This window comes from Sinocyclocheilus rhinocerous, unplaced genomic scaffold (genome assembly GCF_001515625.1).
Source record: "Sinocyclocheilus rhinocerous isolate Xijiao unplaced genomic scaffold, SAMN03320098_v1.1 scaffold7723, whole genome shotgun sequence".
Taxonomy (NCBI): Eukaryota; Metazoa; Chordata; class Actinopteri; order Cypriniformes; family Cyprinidae; genus Sinocyclocheilus; species Sinocyclocheilus rhinocerous.
The window spans coordinates 6,405-21,446 of record NW_015661985.1 but is presented as its reverse complement, the minus strand read 5'-3'; the positions used below and the strand labels follow the sequence as shown (position 1 = coordinate 21,446).

General features: G+C 42.4%; 1 protein-coding gene across 1 annotated transcript in view; it reads right to left on the bottom strand.

Annotated features, from left to right (window-relative positions):
- The window catches only part of LOC107727035 (methyl-CpG-binding domain protein 5-like), a 25,967-nt gene that overhangs the window by 4,527 nt on the left and 6,398 nt on the right, over nucleotides 1–15,042 (bottom strand). The window contains 6 exon segments of the mRNA XM_016536790.1: nucleotides 927–1,132; nucleotides 4,165–4,989; nucleotides 4,991–5,797; nucleotides 8,709–8,889; nucleotides 11,767–11,869; nucleotides 12,406–12,914. Of these exon segments, the coding sequence (XP_016392276.1) occupies nucleotides 927–1,132; nucleotides 4,165–4,989; nucleotides 4,991–5,797; nucleotides 8,709–8,889; nucleotides 11,767–11,869; nucleotides 12,406–12,512 (2,229 nt within the window). The 5' untranslated portion in view covers nucleotides 12,513–12,914.

The window sequence follows — 15,042 nt, the reverse complement described above, 5'->3', positions numbered from 1 at the left end:
AGTGAACATCAATGGCTCCAACAACTCCATGAAAGCCCACAATCCTCATAAAAGTGGCTTGTTTTTGCAATATGGTTTGGTGGTCAGTTGGAAAGTCAATAAACTGCCACATAGTAGTGGCCAAAAGTGATGTCCGGCCTGAGAAATTGGACATCTTCACCCTTAATTAAAAAACAAAAATGTGCAAGATTTTGTAAGCATATTGCATAGTTGCTTAGAGTCAGTTATTTTATTTGTGATAATAATGCAATGAAACATGCCAAATAGTGAGGTCATAATGTTTGGCCATGCTGTCATACAAAGAAATTATGAACACATGCAAAAACAAGAGGACCAATGAAATATTAATAACTTATGTTGTAGTCAATGTTGTGATTTTGTCACTAGATTTAGTGACTTCCTCATACCTTTAGAGACAACAAAATCAATTTCTTGGACAAACTGGCCACTGTTGTGTTTGGTGGGGTTAGTGCCACAATATGTAAGACCCTGCTTACAGTGTCATCACCGGTGCATTGCTGCATTTTTACAAATTCCCAGCCAAAAGAATTTTATTACTACTTTCATTTCTGCAGTTAGAGCATTGCCCTGTTGAAGACTTGGGTCTTGACAATCAAGTTTGTATCGTTTTATCAACTCCATAACATATAACTCCAATGTGTCATATCTTCATTGGGAAGTGTTTGTCGTCTCCTCTTTGCTGCCATCTTGTTACTCCTAACTAGGTTAGGAGACCTCTCCAGCTCTCTTAAATAATTTAGGAGCTGAGACCAGTCTTAACCACTTAGGAACCTTTATGAATCACTCTTATTCTTAAGTCTAGGAATAAGAGTAAAATGATGTCATTCTTAGAATTTTGACACACTTAGGACTAAAATTTTACTCTGAGCGGCTTTACACATACGGCCCTGGACTGAGTGAGTCACCTGATAATCCTGGTACAGGCAAGGCAAGCTGTTGGAGTTAGGAACGTTACTGTCTGTGAAAGGAGCCGTAGTGAAGGAATGGCCCTGGCCGGGATAAGCAGAGACATGCAGCGCCGGATGCTGCTGCTGCTGATGGTACAGGTGCCCCGCGGACACCATCATCTGAGGAGTGTTAGCCATGCTGCAGCACAGCGCCGCCGCATCACCTGTTAGCAACGACACAACAGCGTCAGCGGTCAGGCCCCAACATCTCTACATCGGCTGGACTGGTCAGCACAGAGGAAATAAAATATGCAAAAGAATGCAAGCAGGAGGAACTAAAATATCTTAATCTGGAAAAATGTCAAATTAAACGAAAGACATGTGAGTGAGTCCATCGTATTTATTTCTGAACTTTTATTGTGCTACAAACAGAATGTATTGAGACCCGCTCCGTCCAGACAGTTAAAGATAGAATTGATCTGGTTGTTGAAAACATTTGTTTTAGAGAGCATGACTACTATTCTTTATATTTGAATGGCAGCCCTAGTTAAAAAAAGCGCAAAAAACTACAACCACACGATGTAAAACAATATTATAGTTTAAGCATAAGACTAGTGTGAATGAATCGATTACTAACTTTAATTGTCAAAATTTACCCGTCATGCCAGTAAAGCCACTAAAACTAAAATGCAGCCTCACGTAAGCGACTCATACATTGCAGATATTTCATCCTTTCCTGGAGGCTCCTGAAGTGTGAAACAGTGGCTCCGTGTCCCTCAGCTCCGGCTCTGATCAAACACACCTGATCACGAACACCACGCTCTCAGGGCCATCAGGTGAGTCTGATCAGACGTCATGGGCCAGAGCGGACGAGTGGATGAAGTCTATAAATATCTGTTTACTGTGAGCGTGTGCCGTTTGTGTGAATGCTAATGCATGATGTGTGGTCAGTGTGCTGCTTTTAAAGGTTTAATCAAGCTTAAACTACACATTACACTGAAATGACACGCATGTGCGACAGCAGCTGTGTCGTGTTGCGTAACGAAAGCTGAGTGTCACAGAACGACGGCCGCTGTGGACAGTGTGTGTGTGATCGACTGCCAGCGGCTGCTGGGGAGGTTGCCATGGAGACAGCAGTGAGATGACTGGTACTGCTTTCCAAGTTAGGATTCACACACACACACACACACACACACACACACACCCACGGTCAGTTGAAGATGTGTACACGGGGTATAATGCAGGTTTTTAACCGTGTTAGTGAAAGAAAACAGAAACAGGCCTCAAGCAGAACATGCTAGTGCTGCTTCTGTGCAGTGTTAGCAAAAAAAAAAGAAGCAATTTACATGCATGCACTGAGGACACAACCTCTTTTTTTCTTTCTTTTCTTTTCTTACAGTAGGGATGGACGATATGGGCTTTAAAATATATCACGATATTTCTGGTATTTATTGCGATAACGATATCAATGACAATCAGGGTTTCTGCAGGATTTTTAAGCTCAAATTTAAGACCTTTTTAAGACCTTTTTAAGACCTGCACAAATAAAAGTAATATCATATGAGCGGGGTAGGGCAATGTCTATAGTACCATATTAAACTGTAAAAAGCATAATTTACAGTTCAGATCCAAGTTTTCACAAAAACAAAAAGTTTTATAAAATGATAAACTTTACATTTCAGCCTTTAAACCATTTTTAAGAAAATGGATGAGTCAAAAGTATAAATTGCTATATTAATTTAAACAATTATTAACAATTTGGTCAATCAATGTTTGGTATAACAAACAGAGGCGTCATGCCCATTCAAACCAAGAGGCATGACTTTTGAGCCAAGTGGATTTTGAATGCAGCTTCCAAAATAAAAACAACAGGCGAATATATATATTTTTTTTATATTTGATACGATCACACCGGTGTGATTAGAACGTACAGTGTGGCACACCAGCAGCTGCTAAATTCAAATTTGCATTCGCTGGCTGGCGCTGAGCCAGAGACAGGCGCGTTTTTACAGCACTGTGCATTATTACCTCTGTTGAGCTTATGAAACCAATCAGAAGCATTCAGATGAGTCATTGCTGAAACACCAGTGTTTTGTTCTGTGTGCGCTCGCTGACTGAATTCTGCTCTCTGGTAAATTCTCTCATCAGAAACAACAAAGTGCAGATGTGTGTACAAATGTAAGTAAGATAATCATGTAAACAGCTTCAGTGATTATAATGGGAGTTTTTGAGATTGCTTGAACTTTGGCTAGACTTAAGTCAATGATAACGAGCTTTGATTATGTAAATGTTCTTTGCTCTCTTTCCATAAAATGTAAGTGTTATAATTAGTAACTTTACATTGTTTTTTTTTTTTTATCAAAGTAACCTTTAATACAAAGTCAGTCATATTAAAAATAGTTTATGATAGTATGACACCCATATCTGGTACTTAAGAAAAAGACAAGATTTATGCATAGTTAATAGATTACATTAATATTAGGCTACTTTGCCCATCACCTGTTATAGATCAACTAACAACATCTATAAAGTTGCAAAATGCATTTACTTACACATATTTGAGAATCAAGATATTTCATGATAGGCCTATAATTAAAGAAATAGTTCACCCAAAAATCATCATGTAAAAGACGCATACGCTTGCTTCCACTTCATGTAAACAACGCATGCACATGGTGCTGCTGCTAACGTCGAACACACACATGCGTTGTTTACATGAAGCAGAATTAAGCCCATGCGTCATGATACTGTCTCCACAATGGCGGCGCGCATACGGGATGAGGAGGAGAAGAATTACTGAATAAAGTTGTTATTGTTGTTTTCTTTGCACACAAAAAGTATTCTTGTAGCTTCGTAAAATTAGGGTTGAACCACTGATGTCACATGGACTGTTTTACCAATGTCCTTGCTATGTTTCAGAGCCTTGATCATGGTAGGATCCTTGCTGTCTATGGGCGGGTCAAAGAGCTCTCGGATTTCATAAAAAATATTTTAATTTGTGTTCCGAAGATGAACGAAGGTCTTACGGGTTTGGAATGACATGAGGGCAAGTATTATCAAATTTTTGGGTGAACTATCCCTTTAACACATTTGGGAATATTTCGAATAAAAAAGGAAATTTAAATAAATAATAATCCCACTGCTGTGTGTCACATGACAAGCATGACGACCCAAACTCCCCCACCCCCACTCTCTCAAAAATAATAAGTGCATGACGCCTCTGCAAACATCAGCACGAGCTGGAGACTCTCCTCACCTGCGTCGGTCGTGGCGTCAGCGCCGCCGGGCAGCATGCAGTTGACGTTCGGCAGGACACGCGGCTGAAAGTGAGCGTTTGCGTGTCCCATCACGTGGTTTCCGAGAGGAACTTGTCCGCTTTGGTTCATGGGCCCGCAGTTTCTCATCGCCGTGGCCTGCATCTGGTTGATCCCGGCGGGATACTGCGCCGCAGACTCCACTCCGGGGCCGTGCAGCCGCTGCTGGACCTGCGCGATCGGAACCTCGCACAAGCTTCGGCCCCGGGGCCCGTGCGAGCTGTGGTTGCTCAGAGACTGCAGCAGCTGAGCCATCGACGTGTTGGAGGGCAGCCGGGTGGTTTTTCTCATCTGCTCAGTCGAGGGGCAGGGCGTCCTCATGAAGAAAGCGCTGTCGTGGTTAGCGTTGGGAGGAAGCTTGCGCTTGTGGAGAGGGTCGCGCTGCTGCGCCATCAGCTTGTCCCGAAGCGCGGCGCGTCCGCTCTGGCCCTCGCCGCCGGCCACGATCATGCCAGGGTTGGGTGGCAGCATGGGATTTAGAGCATTGTGGCCTTCGACGGCCCTGCCGGCATCAGACGGCCCCACGCTCGCCCCGCCACTTCCCAGCTTGTTTTGATTTGCTAGCTGTGCTTTGGCGGCCGCTGAGAGGAGGCTGCTGGCGGGGAAAGAGGCAGCGTTGTGTTGGTTAAGGATCTGGTTCAGTGGCATTCCCAAGAGGCCCGGGTGCTCCTTCTGTGGGGCGGCACCCGGGGCCGGCAGATACATGGGGTTGTGCTGAGCGCTCTTCCCGGCCAGCAGCTGGCTGGGCACGTCTTTGTACTGGTGGAGAGACAGGCGACGGGGAGATGGAGGCGGTATGCTGAGTCCTCTGCATGTGACCCACCGGCCCCGGCTTCACCGAGGGCAGAGGCAGGTTACTCGGCAGCGGGACGATGGCGGGGGGGATGTTTACATTCATCATTGGTACCTGAGAGTGGACGCTGGGCTGGAAAGCGGAAGGGTTGGGTTTACTGGGAATCGGATCCAGGATGCCAAGAGGGTCCTTCTCGAAGCTCAGCTGCTTGCTCTGCAGGGCGCAGGCGGGAGCAGACAGGGCCTTGTGATGAAACACAGTCCTGCTGGAGTCCATGCCCGGCGGGTAGCTGCACAGGGGCTTCTTCATGATGGGGCTCTTGTTGGGGACCGAAGGGGAGAGAGGCATGTTTGTCCTTCCAGCCATGATGCAGGACGACTGGGAGGCGGGCGAGCCGTGCATCATGACTCCAGGAGAAGACAGAGGGATGCGGCGGCTGCTGCTGTGCATGGCCCCGGGACTGCCGGTCCCCTGGAAGCCACATGGTGTGTTGCGCACAAACCTGTCGGGGCTGCTGAGAGCGTCCGTTCGCGGGGACAGAGAGCCGTCGCCGAAGGCTTGCGAGGGAGGGCTCAGCATGCCTCCGTGCCCGCCGCTGGGCAGCCTCTGCCTAGAGAATGCAGGGAAAACCTCCTGCTGCTGCGGGCCGCACGGATCCGGAGAGAAGTGCCGCTGCCCCGCCGCCATCATCGCCTTGAACGGGTTCTTACATTCGGGCTGGCCCTCGTGGGTTTTACTCCTTATTGCTCGAGGCTGTGCGTTAGGGGTCACGGAGGTCACACCTACAGGAAGAGAGAGAGCCGCTGTCAATCATTTCCATTGCTCATTCAGTGATGGCTTTCCTAACGAGGGTATATGAGCCCCTGAGGGTTCATGCTAAAACTGCCTTGGGTTCCTGAGATCGTCACTGGTTACATTTATTGCCATAGAAAGTGATGCTGTGGCATTTATTATATTTATCAGTAGGTTAGCATTACTTTATCTACATCATAGGAACCCCTGCCGCAATGCACAGTAAAAGTCATCAAATAATGGAAAAATAAACGGGTAAAGATCAGTAGGGATGGGTATCGAATTCAATGTTTTTTAGGCACCAACAGAATTGCCTCAATACAATCGAGGATAAAAAAAGTCTTGTCGTTTGGTACCAAATTTCATTACCAAAGGGGTTAATCTCGTCAATGTCAGTGAGCCAATAAGCACGCAGCATGATGTGCCTAAATCAAGTGCTGGGGTGTATTCCAGAAAGGAGGTTCAACAAACTCTGAGTTAAAACTTGAACTCTGAGTTGACTAATCCAGAGATGGGAAACTCTTGAGTTTTCGGTTTCAGAACAGCTGTTAGTTCAATCCACTCTGAGTTTAGCGTGTGCACCACGACTATGAGAAGCAATGATCAATGGAGCTTCGAGATTCATCGTGACAACAGCACCCGACAAAAAGACGTCCACATACTTGTAGGGTACATGACTTTACAAACATTTTTCAATAAATTTCATTCTGTGTCTATTTCAACGCACAGCAGCTTTTTCCCACATAGTCTAATGCTCTTTTCACATAAATAAATGTTCTCTAATACAACATGCTACATTTCTTAATAAGGGTAATGAAAAACATTTGACTTCTATTCAGAAGCCAACAGCAAGAAGGCAGAGACTCGTAAAACGGGGAGAGGACCTGCACCAGCGCCACTGACAGATGAAGAGGAGATGGCCACAATACCAATATTAAAACCCAACAGGACAAAGAATAACTGTTGCTTCTGCATTTGTAAGAAAATAAAGATGACCAAATACATTTGTGTTTATGATAGGATTATGCGTGTCATCAATGCATCCAACCACACTGGAAATTTTTATTTATTTTAGAATTATTATTAGGTTACTTCCAGAGGTCGCAGCAAGATGTTATCAAGTGAACGTTATTTAAAAATGGTATCGCTCAAATAAATATGCATGTGGATAAGGCAAACATAAATTAATAAAATAAAAATAAAAAGAATAAAACAAATAGATCTACAAGATCCGGTGTAAAAAATGCATGCCATTTTTGTGTATGCATCATGAAAATATGCCCAATGAATGAATGTACCTGCACTGCAAAAAATGCTTTAAATAATTTGTATTTTTGTCATGTTTCCAGCCAAAATACCTAAATATTCTTAAATCAAGATGCATAAGAAAACATAAGAAAAATGACATAAGATATTTAGTCTTCTTTCCTGGGGATAAAAAAGCAAACAAACAAAAATATATATAAGTGATGCGGTGAGAAAAATACTCGTTTACATTTGCATGAAGATTATATTTCTTAAGCCACTGGCAGATCATTTTACAAAAATTTCAGCAATAAAAGCATGTATGCAGAATGAATGAATGAATGAATGAATATTTAAAAATTGCTTGCGCTTTAAAGATGGAGGAGAAACTCTGGGTTTCCCGAAGACAATCTGCTCCAGATCAGGTTAGGTTCACACAGTAAGTTACTACGGAAAGTTACCGAGAGTTACCGTCTTTTATTGGAACCGAAAAGTTTCTTTTTTCTGGGGTTAACAAACTCTGAGGTTCCAACAAATCCCCCTTTCTGGAATACTCCCCTGGTGAAGCATCAAGGAAATACACACTAGTTTACGCCGGTAACGCCCTGAGACTTGGCTCACACTTGAAGCTTTAATCTGTAAGCATCCCAATCCCTATAGATGTTTACACTAGTGTGTTTTCTCTTTAAAACGCAGTTTTAAAATGAAACCGATCCTCGTCCATACTGGCGTTTCCACTGCATTTCAGAAAACTACACGACTGAAAATGCATGTTACATGACCATTCAAGCACACTATAGCATCATGCTAAATAGACAATTTATAAGATTTATACTACACTTTTACTCAAAACTCACTTTAAACCACCATTGAGTGACTGTAATAAATTCCGATAGTAATCGCTACACCTGCTTAGCATTTCTCAGGTAAACACCCTGTATTTTTATGAAAATAGGCAGAATCTCTTGAAAATCACATACAAATCATATACTGTCATAATCGTGTGTTTACTAGCTTCATGTTTCACCCGTAGAAATGTTTTCCTGGGTTGCTTCTGTACAGAACTGAATGCAGAAGTGTAATAGCCATATGAACGTGTAATATGACTGACATAAGAGCAGCGAATGAGCTTCCTTTAAGTCTGAACAGTGACTTGTGAACAACACAAAACCCAGGCAGACAGCGCTGGAAGCAGCTAATGCTCATTAGTAAATCAATGGAAAATGAAAAGAAATAATTCTGAGCTATGCATTTTAAAATGAAAACGCAACTAAACGTAGCCTAAAATATGTGGAAACTGAAAACTATTTGAACTTTATGAAAACTTTCATTCAAACTTTTCAATCAAAGTTATTGTGTTGGTTACAATTTGTTCCTTTGTGCAGTGGCTCAGGAGTCTGAAAAAACGTCAACAAGCTGAAAAAATAAAACCAAAGGTTTTTGAGGAAATGTGTAATGTAATCTAGTTACAGATTTCATAAATTTGGTATTGAAAAAAGTATTGTTCAGGAACCGAACCGTTCAGGTATCGAAGTAAAGATATTGGTACCGATATCGAAAACTTTTGAACGATAGCCAGCCCTAAAGATCAATGATTCTTCACTTCTCCATAAACGTTTGTATTAATTTCACACAAAAGCTCCTCTGTTGTCATACGTGTGCCTCCGCCGGGGCTGGTGAGCGTCAGGGACGGACGCGGCAGCTCCATGCTCTTATGCAGCGTCGCCACTGCAATCAGCTTTCTCTTGTGGATGCAGAGCTTCGTAACATCCTCATCGCTCTTCACATCCTCCGCAGTCCTCTGCTTCACCACCGCACCAGGATCAAAATTGAAAACCTGAGAAAACAGACATTTCAGACCAAGACTTGAGTGTCGGCATGAAGTCAGCTTGGTTTATTTAATGTGAGATTTAGGGGTGAGTAAATCTCAATGACAGCACACTGATTACAGGAAGTTAACCTCGCATCCAAACAGGCCCGTTTCCCTATATAGTATCTAGGGCTGCACGATTAATCGAATGCGATTGTCATGCGCATCTCGTCAGTAAAGCTGGTTCTGTGATCAGTAGTAAATCTCCAGCACCTGCTTTCAGATGGAGCAGCATTTACTACACAGAGCCATAGTTCTCTGACAAGCTATGCAAAAAAAAATTTTTTTTAATTAACCGACAATATAATCGTACGATTATGAAATCGATAAAAATCGTTCGTAATAATGACAGCTGTTTGAGTAGCTTCTCAGTGAACTACGGCTCCGTGTAGTAAATGCTGCTCCATCTGAAAGCAGGTGAAAATACCACATTTAATAACATGTTTTTACTGCAAACTCACTTCATAACGTCAGTCGAGTGTTTGAAATAAATCCTTCTGTGAGATGATGTGGCTTCTTACACAGAATAAGGCACGCAACATATTTCATAGTATTTAAGCAGTGATAAAGGCATTGCATTATTATATACTTTATTATAATGAAAATTATAATAAGAACTCGGATAAACCATATATTGTCGTAGTCGTGCATTTATTAGTCATGCTGAATCAATGAAAGCAGTTAAATCTTCTGTTTATTCAGCTAGTGCTATGGGGATGTCCTGGGTTTCTTCTGCGGGGAGTATTTGGAGTTTCTCTGGCCTTCAGATGGAGGATTTACTGCTGATCACAGAACCGTGCTTCACTGACAATCACAGCTTCTGTCTAATTGCGATCAGACATAAAATAGTTATATATATATACACACTATAATAACTATATAATAGTTATTCAGCCAAGAATAACAACTAAGTTAGCAAAAAAAAAAAAAGGCCCAGAACTGCTTTTCTGACTGATATGACAATGTTAACCATTTGTACATTCTCTAACACATAAGAGATCGCTCGTTTCTCCGTCCTGCTCACGTGTGTTTTTGTTCGGGAGGTTTTGTACTCATTCAGAAGATGTGTAATAGCGCCCCCTAGTGTATAACAGTGAAAACACGAAAAGCCGTAAAAACTCGTCTTTGGCGGGGAAGCGTTGTCTTCTAAAAGACGAGATAACTCGTCTTTGGCGGGGAAAGAGTTAATAAAGAAACTTCATTCTAAAGCTCATTATATTAGCGTTACCCGCGCTTAACTACTCTAATAACAGCGTTCATTTCAATCTGAAATTCAAATTAAAATATTGAGTAATATTCATAACAGAAGCGGTGTTTCCCCCAGACTTGCACTCTATTTGTGGCGACATATATATGCAAATTCATTCTCTGCCAGCAGGAGGCGCTTGTAGAGCAGGAGAGATCAGGTTTCCCCGGTAACGCTGTACACAAAGCAGCGCTCGGCTCACAAACGCTGCTCAGGCATTACAGGCAAGATTAAATGAAAATGACATCCATCATTTTCTGAAGACAGTCAGTGATATATACAGTGATATATAAACACTCGCACCGGGTTTCGACTTTGACACGTGCAGTGCTCATGTTTATTCAACGAAGTCAAAGCCTTTTGGAAAATCTATTTGTGGCGGTATGTTTTGATATTGTGGCGGGTTGCCACAAATAAATCAAAGTATGGGAAATACAAGATCTAAATATTAAAAATTAAAATGAAACTTACCTGATTGAACTCTTTCATTTGATCTGGGTGTCTGTCTTTAAAGTGTTTTGTTAGTTTGGTGTGTTTCCTCGTTTTGATGTCGCCACGTCTCAGTGCTTTTATCAAGAGAACGCATCTGCGCACCTTTCGGATAGCGCATCAAGAACCGGGCTGACCGGGTACTCTGTACCACCAGTACTTAAAAAAATCCTGGTACCGCAACATTTTCGTTTTTTTAGTACCGACTTGGTACCGAAGTACCAGGTCTTTTGACAACACTAAATATAACAATATAATACAATATAGTGTTGTCAAAAGACCTGGTACTTCGGTACCAAGTCGGTACTAAAAAAATGAAAACGTTACGGTACCTGTTTTTTTTTGTTTTTTTTTAACTAACTTAGTTGTTATTCTTGGCTGAATAACTCTAGAAGGTTTTCAAAAGCCCTTTAAAATTAAATATGTACACAGTTTGGATTAAATGAATTTCGGCTTTGGTACCGAGACCCGTGGATTTTCACTGGTATTAGTACCGAATACTGACATTTTGGTACCGTGACAACACTACATTCATGCATTTATCTCCTTTCAGCATTGATTTTTATGCGGTTACGTAACACTGACCAGAGCATGAGCCCAGAGGCTTAGACCTAAAATACTAATTTAATTTACACTGTGCAATTCATGGCATACTATGTTTGGCTCTGAATCATTCATGTTGTGTTCATGTTGTAATTCTGGGACTCCAACACAAAAGAGCTAAGCTGCTCTTAAACGGCAGGTAAAAGCAGAGCTGTGGCTGGTCGCTTTTCATATCCATCAAATCCAGTTCAGCGCGGGGAAGATCCCGAATATCATTAAAGACTTTACCCAAGTATACTTTATCCAAAATATACATTTGTTTCTTGTGTGTCCAAACTGCAGACACATACACTCAAACCAAAAAACATTTCATTACACCAAATACACAAAATAATGTTCTTTTTAGCAACATCATATGACCCCTTTAAACAAGTGACAAAAATGCATCTTGAATTATACAGCACAGTGATTTATCCTGCACATCAGCACTATCATCAATGACAACATGGCTTTTGGAAAGATGTCCAGATTGTGTAAAATGGGCAGCATTACGTCTGAGTACTGACCTTGTGGAGGACGAGAGGACACTCCAGACCACACTTACACGTGCCATCGGTCAGCAGGTACGACTTCAGCTGCTCGAGGCAGGACAGCACTGATCCACTCGGACTAAACACACACACCAAATGATCACAATTACAGTAAAATAATGTTAGACACTTTCTACACATAAATGCTGTGTCTGGAGAACCACATGAAACGCTCCAGACGAGGGCAGCTGGTTTGGGTTGGTAACTTATCAGGAACCGTCGAGCCTCGCTGATGCGAGCGATTCAAAACCATCACACTGAACACCTGATGTTGATCTGGGATGCATTTTTCTCCCTACTTTTTGCAGCGATGTGCATGCAGAACTCTCCTCATTAAACCATCCGTATGTAAACAGTACCAAATCACATCGCGTCTTAGCGTTTTTGTGTCCGCTGCAGTTTCACCGAATCTCATAAATGATGCAGCGAGTGACACGCCACCTAAACTAAACTTAAGCTGAACAATGCCACTGTCGCACTGACGAAGACAAATTTTAATTAGAAATAATGCAAAATAGTGATTCACGGCTGTTAGGAAATGTTTATGGATGGTTAATTTCGGCAGGAATGAATGTGGACCCTGGCGATGCATGTTCAGACAGAGCAGGTCCATACCTGATATACAGGACCCCCGAGACCTCCACCTTGCGCTGCCAGCCGATGGGCACCTGGGCGAGCTGACCTCTGCCCTCAGCACCCTCCCTCTCTTTGCCTCCATTCATTTTTCTGGATCAGTGCAAAACTGCTGGTGAGAGATCACACGCTCTTCTCTGTCCCGACACAATGTCTCATTCTGACGCTCAGAAGAGAGAAGACGAGCACAACAGGACCACAGCGAGACGCTCACAGCGCAGCCCAGAGAAAGGGCCGCATTACTTTGCCACTCGATGCAGACAGGAACTCCGCCGCTAGTGTCTGAGCAATCAAAGCCATGAGAAAAGAGTCTGAAAGCGCTTCTGATCTGGACATAAAAGCACCTCAAATAAACACATGGAAAGAGTTGCAGCTCCCAGCAGGCCGAGGGTCAGGCGTGGCGTGTTCACAGCAGACAGCGCACCTCACGATCTGCAGACGCACTGCTCATCATGGACCGTTCAGATGCAGCTCTCGCAAACTCATGGTTCCTAAAGAGAGAAAGAGAATATTATAATCTGACCACTTCTGGAAATACGGGAGTCGAGATGAGAGCTTTCGTCCACAAACGCCTCTAGTTTCCAGATTCTTTACAGTCGCTCTGACGCAAACTCGCATCATTCACAGCAAACCTTTATTATGCGAAAACTACAGCGCGCCGCTACTCTACATACAATGTAATAAATACATAATGATCTGTAAACGGAAGATTTCACCCAAACGCAGCTGTAAGTCAAACACTGATCACACCTTACAAACCTCAAAATGAAACCGCAAGGAACAAAATGCCCTCTGGTCAAATGTTAAAATTCAAAACTAAATAAATGTTTAAGTCTAATTAGGGCTGCACGCTACATGGTTTCAGCATCGATATCGCGATGTGCGCATCTGCAATAGTCGCATCGCAGGACGTGCGATGTTTAGTATACTGATCGTTATATTTATACGGATCGTTCTCTTTGCTCACACAGAGATGCCGTGTCTACAGCTAAAGTCGTTCTACACTGGACACAACAGAGCTGCAAATCATTTGATCTTTGTGTCAGTGCCTCATAAACAGAACGCATCAGTTTACCGTCGGGGATTTGTCGTGCACCGCATCCAGAGTAGACAGCTTCACTGATTATAATGGGTTCTGTAGTATTCTGTCGTCCGGTGTAGACACGCAGATGCACATGAACACCGAATTCTGTTCATTTCTGCGTCTATTTGTACCTGAAATGACACATACGTGTGAAATTATGGCAAAATGCATGTCTCTGCAAGTATGCTTGTAAACAGTTGCTTATGGCTTAGGTGAAGGAAACCCATAGAGAAAGAAAATGGATGTGTAACACTATATTGGTTCACAGCAGTTTAATATTCCTGTTGCTTTCTGTGTCATGTTAATCAAACAACAAAACACAATCACTTTTGCAGCTTTAACACAGATTTATTAGATTTTATTTATACAGTGAAGACTATGCAGTTATTTTACATTTGATTATTCAATTTCTGTACCTGAATACTGTTAGACTTACCTGACAAATATAAAGCACTGTTTATTTCATTTGTTTCTTTGTTCGATCTATTCTATGCTGTTTACTCATTTACTCACCTACAAAATCACCCCAATCATTGATTATTTTTCTCCAAATAGAGCTATTCAAGTCATCTGGTGATTTTTTTTCATATCGAAATATATATCGCAGAAAAACAAAATATCGCAAATTTTGTGCGTTTTTTCCAATATCGTGTAGCCCTAACTCTAATGTCTAATGAAAAAATCAAATCAGAATGACTTTAGCAGACATGCTAACAATCTCACAGGTCATCTTCAGAGGTCATGCGGCCTAAACCGCCAACCAGACATCATCAAATCATCCGCATAAAGAACATAAAGACACATTTCTCACACTCAGGAGAAGGATCTGCGTCCAGTAAAGACACGAGCAGCTCTGAATAACTCCATTTCAGAACTGATTTCTCATTAAATTAACTGTAAATTAAAGCTAGAAGTTACAATAATCTTCTTCCATGATTGTGTTATTTACTTCAAGAAGTACTTCATGACATAGTGCGGATGTACTTTATCCAGTGAATGACTCGATCAACTAAAGGAGAATCATCAAGCGCTCTTCAGTCAATCACTGTACAGTGACCCGCGTACACTAAACAACACACAGGTGAGCCCTGATTGGTCAGCACTGTGACTGACAGCTGAGATCCACCAATGAAAGATGAAATCAGAACATACAGGTTCTGCACAGCAGGCCTTTATAATGTGAACGCGTCAGCACGGGTTCAAGAAAGATAAAAAAAATCATGGATGAATTTCAGTGATTTTAATAAGAGCTCTTCTATTCTGAAGCACAAACATCAAGAACTCAGACGTGTGTCACGCTGGGCATTCTGGACTGGCTTAGGTGAGCGTATGAGATCTGGACTCACTCCCGAGCGCCAGCAGTGTGAACCGGTGTGAGTCCAGATCACACAATCCTCAGCTGCAGAGACATAGACACGGCCGGACTAAAAGAAGATCACTGTGTCACTGTGCTGCTGACTCACGACAGGACTGAAGGAGCGGCACACACACACACACACACACACACACACACTCTCTCTCACACACGCACGTGC